The sequence below is a fragment of the Pyxicephalus adspersus genome, chromosome 11 (assembly GCF_032062135.1).
Source record: "Pyxicephalus adspersus chromosome 11, UCB_Pads_2.0, whole genome shotgun sequence".
NCBI classification, from domain to species: Eukaryota; Metazoa; Chordata; class Amphibia; order Anura; family Pyxicephalidae; genus Pyxicephalus; species Pyxicephalus adspersus.
This window is the reverse complement of record NC_092868.1, coordinates 22595040-22611142: the sequence shown is the minus strand read 5'-3', so window position 1 is coordinate 22611142 and position 16103 is coordinate 22595040. Positions and strand designations below refer to the sequence as shown.

Sequence of the window (16103 nt, the reverse complement as noted above, 5' to 3'; positions counted from 1 at the left end):
TCTACTGTTACTGATGCTGCCGCCTGCCCAGTACCCTACTCTAGATGCCAGTTACTAATGCCATACACATTGTCTCAGAGCCCACCATCTTTCCCTCCTGCTGTTACTGCTGCCGCCTGCCCAGTACCCAATACCCAGCTGTAGCTGCCAGTTAACAACGCTGTCCATGCCGCATTTTACAAAGTTACAGCTAGCAGATAGGAAAAGGCAGTCCCCTACACAGCAATGTCTCCAGTACCTAAAGCTTCTACACTGTCCATATAGGTGATGGCCTCAAACAATAATGCCGTCTCTGCTCGTCTCAGGGCCCACCGTCTGCTCCTCCCTGTACCTAGCTCTAGATGCCAGTTAACAATGCCATCCACACTTCTCAGGGCCCACCGCCTACTCTTCCTGCTATTACTGCTGCCGCCTGCCCAGTACCCAACTCTAGATGCCAAACTAGACTCAAGCTCAACAGGGTTTTCTTTCCCCGCTGATTTCGCCAAGCCCCGTTCCCTTTCATGTGCTTTCACTCGATAGCAGGCCCTGGGACAGAGTGTGGAAGGCATTAGTAACTGGCATCTAGAGCTGGGTGTAGTGCATCTTTAATGACACCCCAAAGTGTGTAATGCAAGTGTGTGATCTGAAATTTGTGATTGAATGTAGAAGGCCATGTCTTCTGCTTCATCCATCGGTACTACGCTTTATCGGACTGAATTTCTGTGTATGTTACCCCGGAACTGGGAAGTGGGACAGCAGTCCCTCTGTATGTCGGGGGGATGAGATGGGAGACATCGGTATGTTTAACAGGAACTGAGAGGTCCTGGATGACCACATTGAGCCATGAAGTTAATGAGCTCAGCAGACGTCCGGAGACTTCTCCACAACAAGAATGTGGCCGCCCTGGGAGACTCCATTTACAGACCCGTCAACAAGGATCTTGTGAAAATACTGCAGAATGATGAGTTTCGGACTGAGCAGCAGCTGAAAGGGAAGAGTGAGATGTCATTTGCAAATGACACGTTGGGGGATCTCTGGGTGAAATGCACAATGGCATAATTTACCGCCAAGTGCGTCATTACAGAACTGACCACCACCTTGTACGGTTCTATTTCCTGACCCGTGTCTCTTCGGAGTACATAGAGAGCGTGCTGGCCAACTTCCAACATGGACCTCAGCCCGACGTTCTCATCATTAACTTGTGTATATAGGATGTTATCAGGTATCATGAGCAATCACTGCAAATGTACAAAACCAACCTGGACCACCTGTTTATTCGGCTCACCAAGGTGCTGAGCCTCAAATGTCTGGTGATATGCAACATGTCCATGTCTGTTGGATTCAAAGCTGGTGAAGTGCTAGAGTACCCAATTCCTAATGTGTGCTGGGACATCATAGAAGGGAATTTTTACAGCACCACACTGGCAGATTTGCACCAATTGGATGCGATTGACATGCACTTCCACTTTCGCGTCGAGCTGCGCTGCCGGGTTAAAGATGCCACCCACTCGAATCAGCTGGCTCACCGGAAGTATACCTGCATCCTGATGGCTCATACTGACCAAGCCTGGGGCGTGCAGCAGGAATAGCAGGGCACTGAGACAGAGTGGGGACCGCATTGGTAACTGGCATCTAGAGCTGAGTGTAGTGCATCATCAATGCCACCTAGATTGATGTAATGCCATATTTAGGAATGGAGTACTGACAGGTGGCAACAGCAGAAGGAGGAGGCGGTGGGCCCTGAGACGGATCATGGACAGCATTGGTAACTGGCATCCAGAGCTGGGTACTGGGCAGGCGGCATCAGTAACAGCATGAGGAGGAGGCGGCAGGCCCTGAGACGGAGTGTGGACAGCATTGTTAACTGCCATCTAGAGCTGGGCACTGGGAGAAGGAGGCGGTGGGCCCTGAGATGGAGCAAGGATGGCGATAGTGGTTGAGACCATCACCTATATGGACAGTGTAGAAGCTTTAGCTAGGGGAGACATTGCTTTGTAGGGGACTGCAACAGCTTGAGGCCATCATCCTTAATTGACAGTGTAGAAGGTGTAGCTATTGGGATGAATGAGATTCCCACTGTCCCTACAGTGGCGGTGGGCCCTGAGACGTATTGTGGATGTTACTCCTCCTGCTCTTACTGTTGCCACCTGCCAAGTACCCAGCTCTAGATGCCAGACTAGACTCAAGCTCAACAGGGTCTTCTTTCCCCGCTGATTCTGCCAAACCCGTTCCCTTTCATGTGGTTTCGCTACATAGTAGGTAGGAACAGATTGGAATCTCATTCATCCATTCATGTCTCCAATAGCTACAGCTTCGACACTCTCCATATAGGAGATGGCCTCAACCTCTAATGCCGTCCTTGCTCCGTCTTAGGGCCCACCGCCTCCTCCTCATGCTATTACTGCTGCCGCCTGCCCAGTACCCAGCTCTAGATGCCAGTTAGCAATGCTGTCCACTCTCCGTCTCAGAGCCAACCGCCTCCTCCTCCTGCTGTTGCCACCTGTCAGTACTCCATTTCTAAATATGGCATTACAGCCATCCAGGTGGAATTGATGATGCACTACACCCAGCTCTAGATGCCAGTTACCAATGTGGTCCCCGCTCTGTCTCAGTGCCCACCGCCTCCTCCTCCTGCTGCTGCCACCTGTCACTTGTAACTTGTAACTTATAACAGAGCTGTGTAGCTGGCTAATTTTTTGACTGAAAGACCCCCCTCAGGGACCTCTGCCTGTACTCTGAAGCCTGTGTATGGCTTGTAACAGTGCAGTGAAACCTGGTGGCTAATTTTTGGACCGGAGGAACTCCCTTGTGGCCCTCTCTGCCTCTACTCGGAGACACGTATAAAATCCAGCATGTTCCCTTGACCGCCCCATAAAATGGCCTTGCCAGCAACAGAAAAAAGACTTCCTTATTTTTTTTTTTTACTTGTACGGTATTGTGCAGAGCTCAGGGAATCTTGACATGTTTTTTTTAAATGTATTTATAGGCTGTAGAAGCTCTACACAGTCCCGAAAAACAACCTGAATTTTTACCCTATTGACTTTAATAGAGTTCGAATTCGACGTTCGTTTACCCGAATTTACCAATTTACCATATTTGCTTTGTAAAAATCATTGAAATGTACATAGCAGTCCCTTTTCATTTACATTACTTTGGGCAGTTTATATTAAGTAGTGAAAGAAGCTGCAACATTTGATTTTACAGCACCAAAAAAATAAAACATTATTAACTCACCTCTATTTGAGGCCAATTCATCAACATCCCAGGGCCATGCCTGTTCCTCCACCCCTTCAAATCTTCCTGTTCATTGACAGCCATAATGGCCTGGTTTAAGTCACCATAGACAGTCATAATGCTGGAAATACAACAAAGTCAGTTATTGTTTATGCGAATATCAAACCTGTAATAGATGCCAACTTTAAAATAATTCCCACAGTCACATTACAGCATATGTATTCTGTTGTTTTTTTAAAGGTCTTTCTCTTTTATATTTGTCTTCCAGTGACACACTAATTGTCCAGAGATGACCAGGTTTATCTACTGTACTAAACTGCATTGTCACCCCGGGATGTCATTTGATTAGGACTGCACAGAATCTCATTCTCTTCTCACTCTCATCACATAGGTAGATAGGGTTGTGTAGTTCACAAACAGTTACAAGGATATTGTATTTAGAATCAACAGGTGTTCATATGAACTTGCAGAAAATGTAATTTAGGCACATGTATACTAAGTTTTCTGATCATTTAGTCAGTCCCCTTAATTAAAAGTTTACCATCTGAAATGTAAATCCACTGTAAATTGTATATTATTGCTTCATCACAGGTGTTGCCTGGTATATTCCCTGGATCCCCTGCCTTGTATTTATCAAGTTTAACAAGACCTGGTCCTTCCTTATTTACATGGAACTGAACAGCGCCGTGTATACAACACTTGTTTCTTTCTAGTGTTGCTGAAAACATCATAAAAGATCATTTCCAATGACAGAATATCAAACACCTATGCAACAGATTTGGTCACGCAAATATTAGTACTGTGTGATCAGTATTTGCTTCTACATGCTGCACCATGCTAGACTATGTTCCCTTTGATCTGTGATGGCTTGCTATTCGTTGTTGTTTGTTGTTAATTTGAAAAAAATATTCTAGCACAATCACCTTTATGCACCCATTTTTAGGTCCCATACAGACATCAAATCTCTGTCACTGAAAAGGATCTTTCATGATCATTTCTGTAACACTCAAACATGTACTGAACATAGTGATCCCTCATTCCACAAAATAATCAGTGACATGCCCACTTGAATGGAATTCAGCATTATATGTTAGACCATAGGAGCAAAGGAAAACTGTAACTGTCTGCCAGAAGAATCACAGTGCAAAGACAGGGAGCTTGGGTTGCTTTGGCAAAGGGCAGTGACAGATTATTATAGAAGTGTGTTGGATTTCAAAGCCCATGGAGGAGGCAACAACATTTTTTGAGACAATAGCAGTATCACTGATTTCATCCCACTCATTTTATGTTAGAAGACATGCTGGATTTAATGAAGCATGGGGGGACTTAATGAAGCATGGGGACGTAGAGGAAGACTCCCATCTTTTGCTTCACAACTCTATAGGTCTTAATAGGGTTTGAGACATTTATAGGGAGCACACACTGCAGAAGGGGATAGAGAGATTCATGTGGACTACATTAAAAGGAGGAGGCGGTCTTCTGGGAGGAACTGTCAGGTATACTACTAGGAGGTGATACAGGTAACTAGTCCAGTAGACATGGACATGGCCATGCTGAGGATTAGGATGAAGGCTCACAGGGGCAGCAGATTCTGAGTCTACCTCGGCAATCATTGGAAACTGTATGCTGGCTTGTTTTTTGCAGTGACAAGTGCATTGCTGACATCAAATAGAGAAAATACTACTAGATAGCCACATTCTTATACTCTCACTATGTCAACAAATTTGGCACAAAAAAAGGCAGCACAACAGAGCTATTATGAACAAACATTGTGCAGCAACCTCAGGATAGCTTTTTCCTGTAAGGTGTATACCAGTGCCCCAACTGCATCAATCCTCAGCCCCTATTCTAGACTCGGCACCAGCACACTCATGTCATGACCAGTGTCATGTCTGAAAGAATTTTCAGAACATCAGGTCTAATTGTCAATACAAATCTGTACTGTCTGCCACTAGTGAGGAGTAATATGTTAAAATAAACCAACCCTAGATTGGTGACCCATTTTTATCAATTTGTTCCTGATCCCAAGTGGTGATCACACCACTAAAACACCACCCCCCAAACTTTCTGTGTTTGTGACCATTTTGTGGCAGAGTGTGGGAAATATTAGTAACACATTGAAATCAGAGAATGGGATGCATTTGTTTGGGTACAAAAACTTACATTTTGAGCCATAACTTCCTTCCTTTGTATACATATGTACATACTTTGCATTTATATACTTATATATCCAGCTATATGCCTACTTAGATCTTTTTGATCTCTATTTATGAGCTATATTATTTACACCCTCTGCGTGAAACTTTTTGTACCTCCTTTTTGGATATATATCTTGATATATCTAGTAACTGATACAAACAATGCCCTTTATGTGAAACTTTTTTTTTGTATCCCTATTTTGGATACATATATTGATATATCCAGTAACATACCTGATTTAGTGACATATCTGATTTCTGTCTAAGCCCTATACTAATGATATCTTCTGTATATACTCCTTCCTAAACATAGTAGCCAAATAGATGTTTGAATGGCAAATTTTTGAAAACTTCAAGGGACAAACACTACAAATTGAACAATATGGTGGATGATGAATTTGGGATACCTCTATCTCTGTTGTTGTGGTTTTAACCCTGCTTTATACCTGCCTCCATACCAGGTGGGGAAAGTGCACTTGTAGTTGAATAACCTTTTGGTATGTATATTTATATAAGGTTATTTTTTAAAAATATTGTATAAAAATATGCATGCAGTTATTTATACCAATCACTCTTTTGTATTGCATTGTAGTGCTGATACACCTTGTTTGCTTGTACTAATTACATGCCTGAGGAAGCGGACCCTGTCTGCTAAACACGTCAGATAATCCCTACATATGTAATGTGTCCAATATACTCAGCCTTTGCATGTTATGATGTTATATAACTTCCCCTGAATTGTATATGGGGAGAGAGATGTATAAACTTCTTTTAAAGTGATGTAAATAAAATGCAATAATTTTAAAGGATCCAACTGCCGTGAAAGTCCCATATTTTGATATTTTTTGATACCAACACATTGTAGGGTGCCAGAAGAATATACATTTTATTAAATCTGTAGCTGGATATAACACCTCATTACTAAATTCCACAGATATTTAGACCATCAGCTATATATGGTAATAGGACAGAAATGTATGTGAATTTGGCCATGAGGCTGCTCTGCAGATTGTGACTAAGGAAATTAAGGAGACGATGTCCAGGACCTCTAACTTAGTATTTGGCAGGCAAATGGATGCCAACTCTAATTTGATCCCAGATGGTATGCAAGGCTAGGTTCACATGGATGATCAGCTATCATCTGCTATCTTGCTTAAATATGAATGAGTACTTGCATGGCTTTCGTGGATGGCCAAAAACCCGGGTGGCCCCATTACTTAGGTTCATATCTGTGGGGATTGGGTGTGTTACAGATCTTTTTGTCCGAAGCCTGGAGCAGGTAAAGAACTTTCATAAATCTTTCAGTCATTTGTTTTTCTTTGATTTTCATAGATTTTTTGCTTGTATGCCTTGCTTTGTAACTTTTTTTTTGCATATTTGCCTGTCATTACAGATAGTAAATATAAAAGAAATAGGCTGTGTTTTTATTGCTTTAGAATATGAACAAATTTGAAGAGACAGTGAATCTGTGCATGTATGTGTTTGCACTAATGCTTCATTTAGAATTGCTTGGTTTCTCTAAACTCACACTAGCCCTGAAGGGGTTGTTAAATGATGAGCAGTTTAAAGAGTCTCACTGCACTCTATTCATTGCAGCTCAGTTGCAACAATCTGTTTTGGCTGCAAAGACTAAGACTGTTTCCTGCACTAGAAAACTGGGGCTTAAGGACGAGTCCTTCTCAGTGGAAGATCATAGGAGTCATATGAGGTCCTGGAGTTTTGTGTTCTCTAAACAGCGTAATGACAATGCTGTTGCTATGGGCAACCAGCACAGGCCCATCTGGAACCCAGTTCAACCCAGAAGATCACTGCAAAGGGATACATCCACAAGCCGGATATAAATCATCAGCAAACCTGCAGTGGTATGTTCTCAAGTCAGCAGAGTGAAAAGGGCAACAATTATGTTGGTCTAAAAAGTAAGGTACAGACTGGCATAAAGGGACAGGAAACTTTTTCCCAGGATGAGGTAAACTAATTAGCAGATACATTCTGAATAGAAAAAATGCAAAAAAAGTATGTCTGTGGATTCCAGACCAGAGGGCTCAGAGACTGCACAAATGGTGAAAGTGTCGATAAATTGTGCTACTTTGGAGAACATATTAAACACTGTACTGATAAATGTAGCACACACAACTGATAATTGTAGTAAAGACAGTTCTAGTGCAAATGTTGATGTTGATGTGCTTGGGAAAATAACCAATATTCACAAACTGCAAAATGAGGCCACAATGAACATGACTGGTTTTCAGTGGAGTAATGCATATCCAGAAATGTTGCCAAAAAGTTTAGATAAAGCGTGTGTGGTAGACGCTAGTGATGAAGGGAAGAAATTTGCAGAGACTCTTGCCATTAACAGTAGACTGTACAGAAGAGACGTTAACCGGTGGGTGACAATGGTTAGGCAACCAGAGCTAGAAAAGGGAGTTTGTCTGTCACCTCGTCCCATGATAGATCACCCCCAGGGTGGTAATCTAGAGTGGGGGGGAGGAAATATATGATGCTAAATCATTAACCTCAACGTTATTTGGAAAGGGAATTAAAGGGCTTAAATAGGGCCATGCGCCATTATATTGCTGCTCTTTTGCAGCTCTTTTTTTGGGATCCAGGCCCGGAATGCCCTGGAAGGAATGGGTGAGCCAGGCACCCCACCCTTGTCCAGGCCAGAAATTGAGGATGGTTCTGTATACCTGGCAAACAATAATTAAACTGAACCTGTTCTTGAGACTGGAGAAGGGTGGTCTCAGCGTTAGACAAGTTGGCTTAGGTGGATAGGCTGTGTAAAGCCTGTATGCTGGGAGGGCTCAGGAAGTCCCCCAAAATGTAGGTCTGTAGGACCAAGAGAGAGATAGAGCAAGCCATGAACATAAATTTGTGTTTTTTCCTCTCATACTGTGAGGACACTGATACCCTGAGAGGGAAACATAGGAATTTGGTTTCTGTTGATGTTTTTGTGAATAAAAGTGGTCCGAGTGCCCTGAAAATGAACCAAAGCCTAAAATAATTCTCTGGAGTGAGTGAGTTGGAAGCTAGTTTTTTAGTGTCCTGAAAGAAGGGTTTGGGGGCTCTATTAGTACTTGCTAGCATACTGGTAATTTATGAACATGTAAGCAGTGCAAAAATCTTTTGTTTTTGCTCTCTTTTGACTGTACCCTGCCCTACCCTGCTGTGGCAGTGCACATATACGTACAGTGCTTTATTTTAGGACCTGCTTAGTGATCCCTGTGTGATTTAACCTAGGAAGCAATTGCTTTACTATAGTTTGGGAAAAGTATTTCATCAAGGTACTGCTTCAGAATATCAGGAGGCAAAATCTATGGCTTCACCTCAAAAGTAAAGTCAACCCCAGTAGCAAGAAGAAAAGGCAAAACGTGTAGAACACAATTTGGTGTATGTTTACATAAAGTGGACCTAAATTCTAACATTAAATTTAATATAAATATTTATTCTCACTATTCGAATGTCAGTTTCCCTAGTGGAGCTGGCTGTGTTAGCTTGAATCCATGAAAAATAAAACATACATTAAATGTATGCAAGTGGCTATGTTGTATGGCACTATTTACCTTGTTATCTACTCCTGACCTTCTTCTTCACCCACAGCCTAAGGTCTCCAACCCAGTGGTCCCCAAACTTTCTGACAGCAGGGCCCGGTCACATAGTATAACATTTTGCAGCGGCCCAGTATATGTAACTTACACTACTCTATTACTCTCAGCAGCTTTGCCCCCTGTCAGTATTCTAGCTGAGAATAGCAGAGTAGTGTGAGAGCTGGTGGGCTGTCAGGTGGCACAGCTGCTGGGAATGGCAGAGAAGTGTAAATCTTATATGCATTACTTTTCCATTCTAAGCAGCTCCCATGTAAGCAGTGTGAGGAGAGCTGCCCACGCGCCCACTGGTTGGGCTCTAGCTGTCACACTGTCACTAGCTTTAAGACTACACAGAAGTTTTCCCCAACATTTAACCTGAAGCCCATGTTTGAAATTCCCATGCATTACAATAGGCCAATCTACACCAGGATGTTTCCTGACACATTTATGAGCATTATTGCTTGCAATGTTAAAAAAATTAAATTGCGAGGTTAACTCTGAAAAATGCCCTAAAACGTGGGTAAATGCTTCCATTGATTTCAATTGGGCGTTTTCCCACATTTATAAGCATTTAACATAAACACCTTAAAAATGCGGGAAAACGCAGCATAGACATTTTCCAGCGTTTTAAAGGAAAGCTTTAAAACGTTAATTAAAGTGCATATAAACGCAGTAGGAACTTTTACATTTCTTTTTAAAAACGTGTAGTGTAAGCAGGGCCGCCGGCGCTACTGTTGCCAGTGTCCTTTGTGAAAATCCTTTAGAATGCATACTACCAGCTGATTGGGCGTGACTAGTCTCCCAGCCCATCGCCGGCTCAAACTGTGAGCCATGCCCCCCAATCAGAAGATCGGAGCTGTGGCTACACAGAGAGAGACCCTTAGCAATCAGCTGCCGGTCCTACAGGGGACACAGATGCCACACATCGAGCGGGCAGAAGAGATCAGCCTCCGGGTGATGCGAGCCAGGGAGTGAGTAGGGCGGGGACATCCCCACCGCATCACCCGGCAAGATGTGTGACATCTTCCGGGTGATGCGATGAAGTGATGGATTCTGGGGGCGGGAAATTTAAAAGCAGATTACTATGTAATCTGGAGGAATTTGAACACAGCAATAGCGATTTGGAGTCCTTTGTGGAATCGAGCGATAGTGATTCACCAGGAAATTTGTCATCAGACAGCGAAAGTGAACTGAGCGACGATTCTGGACCTGAGGTCAGTGCTGTGCGCACATGGTGTCCTATTGACCTTGATGCGGACCAGGCAGCACCGCCAAGATTTCCATTCACCGGCGCAACTGTGATGAAAATTTAGGCTGAATGCGAAGACCCCTTGGCATACCTGAAGTTGTTTTTGACCGATGAAGTTATCGAAAAAATTGTTGCAGAGACAAACAGGTAAGCCGCTCTTGTGTTTGCTAACTTTTTAAAATTTTTTGCTAAATGTTTTTATAAACATATATGCTGCTCTTTGTTTGCTAACATATTACCTTGACGCTATAAAAGAACATATCCTAAAATACATTTTTTTTTTGTTTTATGCAGGTACGCTGGACAACAACAAGGTGCTCCACACCTGAGGTTTGCAAGAAGCAGAAAGTGGGAACCTGTGACCAAGGATGACATTTGGCTGTTTTTGGGCTTGGTGATCCTGCAGGGAGTTGTGGGTAAACCTGTGCAGAAGTGCTCCGAGCCATTGCTAGATCAGGGCTATTGTGTCATAACTGACAATTTCTACACCTCTCCTGAGCTTTATGAGTTCCTTCTGCAACACAGAACAGATGCCTATAGAACCGTTAGGGCTAACCGGCGCAACCTGCCATCACTGTTTGTAAAAGGGAAACTGAAGACAGGAGAAATTGTTGCCTGGCAGAAAGGAAGGATGATGGCCCTGAGATGGTGTGACAGGAAAGATGTGTGTCTGATGAGTACTGTCCATGATGCCTCCACTGTTCTGGTACACACAAAACGTGGGAAATAAGTGATAAAGCCACAGGTGGTGATTGACTACAACAACACCATGGGAAGTGTCGACAGAGCTGACCAAGCCATGACATTCTACCCAGTGATGAGGAAAGTACTACAAGAAGATTTTCAGGCCACTAGTTGAGCAGTGCCTATGGAATGCCTATGTTCTGTACAAAAAAAAAAAAAACGGAGGCCTGTGAATCATTCAGACTTCATTTTGCAAGTTTCCAAATCCATAGTCAAGAACCACCAAACACCATCAGTGGCTATGAATAGACCTGGACGTCGTGCTTCCACCGTCAACCCAGAACGCCTGACCGGTCGTCACTTCGTTGAATACATCCCACCAACCCAGAAAAAGGCAGCACCTACAAGGATGTGCATGGTTTGCTGCTCAAAGACCGATGACAGAGGAAGGAAGAAATATAAGGAAACCAGGCTCTACTGTCCTGACTGTGATGTTGGGCTTTGTGCAGCACCCTGCTTTAAAATCTACCACACCCGGGATGTCTACTAAAAATGTAAATATTTTTTTTTCTAAAATCTCCATATAATTTATATTATTAATTATCAATAATATTGCACCCTTGTTTGGAAAATTTCAGTTTTTTTTTGATAAATTACATTGTTGTGGTCCAATATTTCATTATTTTTTATAATAATGATTTATAATTATGTATTATATTATAATTTATGATTCTATGATGATAATAAATAAATGTAATTATTATACCCGGGAGTTATTCCTAAGAATTTCAGGCCCACAATATAAACAAAAATTTCTATGCAAAAAAAATAGCATCACTTTTGCATAAAAAAACTGACAGAATTAGAATGCTAGGAGGGGGGGGGGGGGGGGTTAAAGTCAATGGGAGGAAAATTTGGGGTAATTTTCAGGACTGTGTAGAGCTTCTACAGTCTACAAATACATTTAAAAAGACATGTCAAGACTCCCACAGCTCTGCACAACACTCTACAAGGCAAGAAAAAAATCAGGAAGGCTTTTTTATGTTGCTGGCAAGGCCATTTAAGGGTGGTTAAGGGAACATGCCAGATTTTATACAGGCCTCCGAGTAGAGGCAGAGAGGGCCCTGAGGGGGTTCTTCTCATCCAAAAATTAGCTGCCAGGTTTCACCGCTCCGTTACAAGCCATACACAGGCTACAGAGTGGAGGCAGAGGGCCCTGAGGGGGGTCTTTCAGTCAAAAATATAGCCAGTTACACAGCTCTGTTACAAGTTATATAGGCCTCACAGTAGATAGAGGCAGAGAGCCCCGAGGGGGTTCCTCTGGTCCAAAAATTAGCCGGTTACACAGCTCCGTTACAAGTGATAAAGGCCTCAAAGTAGATAGAGGCAGAGGGCCCTGAGCGAGGACCACTGTAGGGATGAGCGAAAAGGCCTCTGACAGTCTCGCGAAAATTTCTTCGAATTTCTGGTGGGTTTGCAAAATTTCAGTGAATCGGTTCCGCGAATTTTATTTAAAAACAAAGCCCCTATACATGTTAGAACCACCAAATTTGCTAGGTAAGTGTAGAAGAACAGTGACAACTTCCAAAAGACCTTGTGGTTTTCCAGAAAATGGCAGGCAAAGTGACAGCAGGCAAATAGGATTTTTGCGTGATTGACAGCATTCAGAAGGCAGCATAAACATTAGGACATTGAGAAAGGGTGAACTCAACCCACTAGCAACAGTCTCTGCTGTCAAAACAGCAGGACAACGCGTTGCTATTTAATGTATGCACCCCTTTTTATTTTATATAGCTGCATAATGTGTTTACGCTATATAAATCCTGTTTAATAATAATATTAATTGCTAGCTGTCTTTATGACCTGGATGACATGTGTTAGGAATGCCACCCATAAAGTTGTGGACAAGTAGTGTGGTGACATCAGGCAAAAGGATGGAGGACCAGAGACGGAGCGTGGGTCAGCAAGAGCAGCAGCAATGTGTGGCCTCCGGTCAGCTTTCGCCAGGGAGACCACATTGGTAAGAGTCATGGAGAGATGGGTGTAGTGCTTCATCAATGCCACCCAGAAGTGTACAATTTTAGTGAACAGAGTACTGACAGGCAGCAGCAGCAACAGCAGGAGGCTGTGGGCTTTGAGACGGAGTGAGAACCACATTGGTAGCTGGCATCTTGAGCTGGGTGTAGTGCATCGTCAATGCCACCCCGAAGTGTGTAATGCAAATATATGAAATTTGTGATTAAACGTAGAAGGGCCAAACCAAGATGTTTTGTGTGCCAGCACTGTTGCTGTGGTCTGTGGTGCCAGAAGTGGTAGGAAGGTAGACTTTATTGCTAGTTTGCATCATGAAGTGGATGACATGAATGGCAGCAGTGAATAGAAAAATGCTGACTGAGGTGGTGCAGCAACTGGCAGCACAGAACTGGGAGGAAAATTTTGTGTGCCTACCTTGGAGTAAACAAATACTGTTAATGATCAAGAGACGGAATGTTCCTCCATAGCAGCTGAAGAGAAAAAAAAGTGCCAGTCTTGTTTCAGATGCAGCTTTTGATAAATCAGGTAAAGATTTACAAAATTCTGCTGAGGTCAAAGTGGTTGAAGAAACTTTAGACAGTGGTGGGACAGAAGTAGTAGAAGAAATTACTGTTGTATCTATTTCAGTTTCTTTTGTGGCAGAGGAATCTAAAGTTGATGTCCCAACTACAGTGGAATCTGGTGAAGAGGGGCAGGCTGAAATAAGTGTTCCTGTTTAATGTAACGTTCAGACTGCTGAAAGTATTACTGTGGAGTCTGAAGATAAAGAGAATGAAGGGACAAAAGAGAAACAGGTTGAGGCCATCACCTATGTCGACAATGTAGAAGCTGTTGCTATTGGAGACATTGGTGAATATGAAATGGTTAACTGTAGAGCAGAGGTCATCAAACTCCGGCCTTTAGGCCAGTACGGCCTAGCTGGTAGTTCGTTCTGGCCTAACTCCCCCTGGCCGATCCAGCCTAATCTCGGCCAGCCACAATGCATACAGAGGAGAGGGATTTCAGTTCAGGGGGCGTTCCTGGTGGGGAGCGGAGCCATTAGGACAGGACTCAGAGTCCGGCCTAGTGTGCTCCTGCCCACCTCTGAAATGGCCTAGTGCTCATTAAAGTTTGCCTACTGTTGCACCTCAAGATTGTTTATAGATATTTTTAGATATATGTGGATGGATATATATGTATATATAATGTATGTGTATATGGGTGTATATGTGTATGAATGTTGTGTTTAAATATGGGAACCTGTTTTTCCTTGTTCTGGCTATCTGTATCACCTAGGGGATGCCTAATTAGTGGTTATTAAAGAACCGCACCCAAGGAACAATTACCAAACAGATAATAAAACAGATGCCAGTAAGCAAGATCTAGTTCCCATAACAAACTGATTACCAGTAGGACTCTCAAGGGGTAATAAATCCATCAAGCCTTAAGCTGCGTACACACTGCCAATTTTTGTCGTTGGAAAGGATCTTTCACGATCCTTTCCAACGACAAGGGAGTGCACGATGCATGAACGGTGCTGTACATACAGCACCGTTCATGCTCTATGGAGAGGGGAGGGGGAGAGCGACGGAGCGGCACCCTGCTGCGTGCTCTCCCCTTCACTTTCATTACGATCGGCTGTCGTCCATCGTCCGTGGATCCGGCAGGTCGGTCGTCCGGACGATGGACGACACCGACTGTACACACGGCAGATTTTCGCCCGATAATTGGCCGATGCCGATTATCGGGCGATAAAAATCTGACGTGTGTACGTAGCTTTAGTTAGCAGAAGATGGATGAATAACTGGACAGATGGGTTGGGGTGATGACCCAGCTGGACCTTTTGTTGAACCCTAAACTTAGATTCCAGCTCCAGATTCCCATATCAAATTAAGCTGGGAGGTCCATTTAAATGCATTAACCAATCCCAGTCTAGGGGAGGTGTGTCATCCTACAGATCATACGCAGTAACCAATCCAAGAGCGCCAATGATTCCTAATGGGAATTTACTATAAAAAAATGGGAACTGAGAGAATGGAGGTCGCTTGCTTGCTCTTAGGCCTTTCTGAGGTAAGCTGTTATGGAGTCCTTTTCTGAAGGAAGCAGTCCCCTGAAATACCCAATAACATCTTAGCAGGTAGCTATAAGATATTCCTGATTGCAGTCTTATGAGTGTCTATATTATTATCGCATTGTTTGCTCTTTTGTAATTATGTACTAACCATTATTAAATCATTACATGGGTTACCTACTAACAACCTTGTTTTCAAGTATACTTTATGTTTCACCTTGTTTTCTTTAATAAACCACTCTAGCGTTCTAATTCTGTCAGTTTTCTGATGCAAAAAGTGATCCTTTTTTTTTGCATAGAAAGTTTTGTTTATATTGTGAGCCTGTAATCCTTAGGATTACGTACTGGGTATAATAATTATATTTATATAATATAATATATTTAGAGATGAGCGAATTTCTCAAAAATTTGATTTGGCCGGTTCGCCAAATTTTCCGAAAAGATTCGCTTTGATCCGAATTTATTTGCCGTGAATAGCGTTAAAAAATGGCTATTTCCGGGCTGCAGAGAGCCTTGATAGTGGAGTAGAATACTGTGCCTTGCAGTAACACGCATAGGGAGTCTGCTGTGGTAGTGAAATAATACTGTGAGTCAGTATGACATGCAGATGACAGGCGTCGCTATTAGAATAACTGCACACTTCACTTATTTGGGCAGTCACGGGGCCAAACTGACTCAAGTATGAACTCAGCTCTACAGGTCCATGTTAGCGTCAAGAAGAAGCACACTCCTTTTACACCCTCGTCAGCTGATTCCACATAGATGTCTACAGAACCTGTTCTATTAACCACTTATACAAGTAGAGCCCCCCCCCCGACAGAGTGGAGAGGGTGACTGATGTGGCGGCAGCAGCAGCAGCATCGGGCCGAGGCCACAGAGTGGCATAATGACAGAGTGTGGAGCTGGCAGCAGATTCAGGAGGCCACAGAGTGGCACAATGACCGAGTGTGGAGGTGGCAGCAGCATGAGTAAGCCACAGAGTAGCACAATGACAGAGTCTGAAGATGGCGGCAGCAGCAGCAAAAGGCGGAGACCACAGAGTGGCACAATGACAGAGTTTGGAGGTGGCGGCAGCAGCAGCATTAGGC

At 43.3% G+C, this 16103-nt stretch overlaps 1 protein-coding gene across 7 annotated transcripts in view; it reads right to left on the bottom strand.

Moving 5' to 3' along the window:
- The window catches only part of LOC140340634 (protein kinase C and casein kinase substrate in neurons protein 1-like), a 285664-nt gene that overhangs the window by 72132 nt on the left and 197429 nt on the right, over positions 1-16103 (bottom strand). For all 7 annotated transcript variants that reach the window (XM_072425940.1, XM_072425943.1, XM_072425941.1 and 4 more), the window contains one exon: positions 3217-3337. In XM_072425940.1, coding sequence (XP_072282041.1) covers positions 3217-3337 — 121 coding nt within the window. The remainder of the gene's footprint in view (positions 1-3216; positions 3338-16103) is intronic.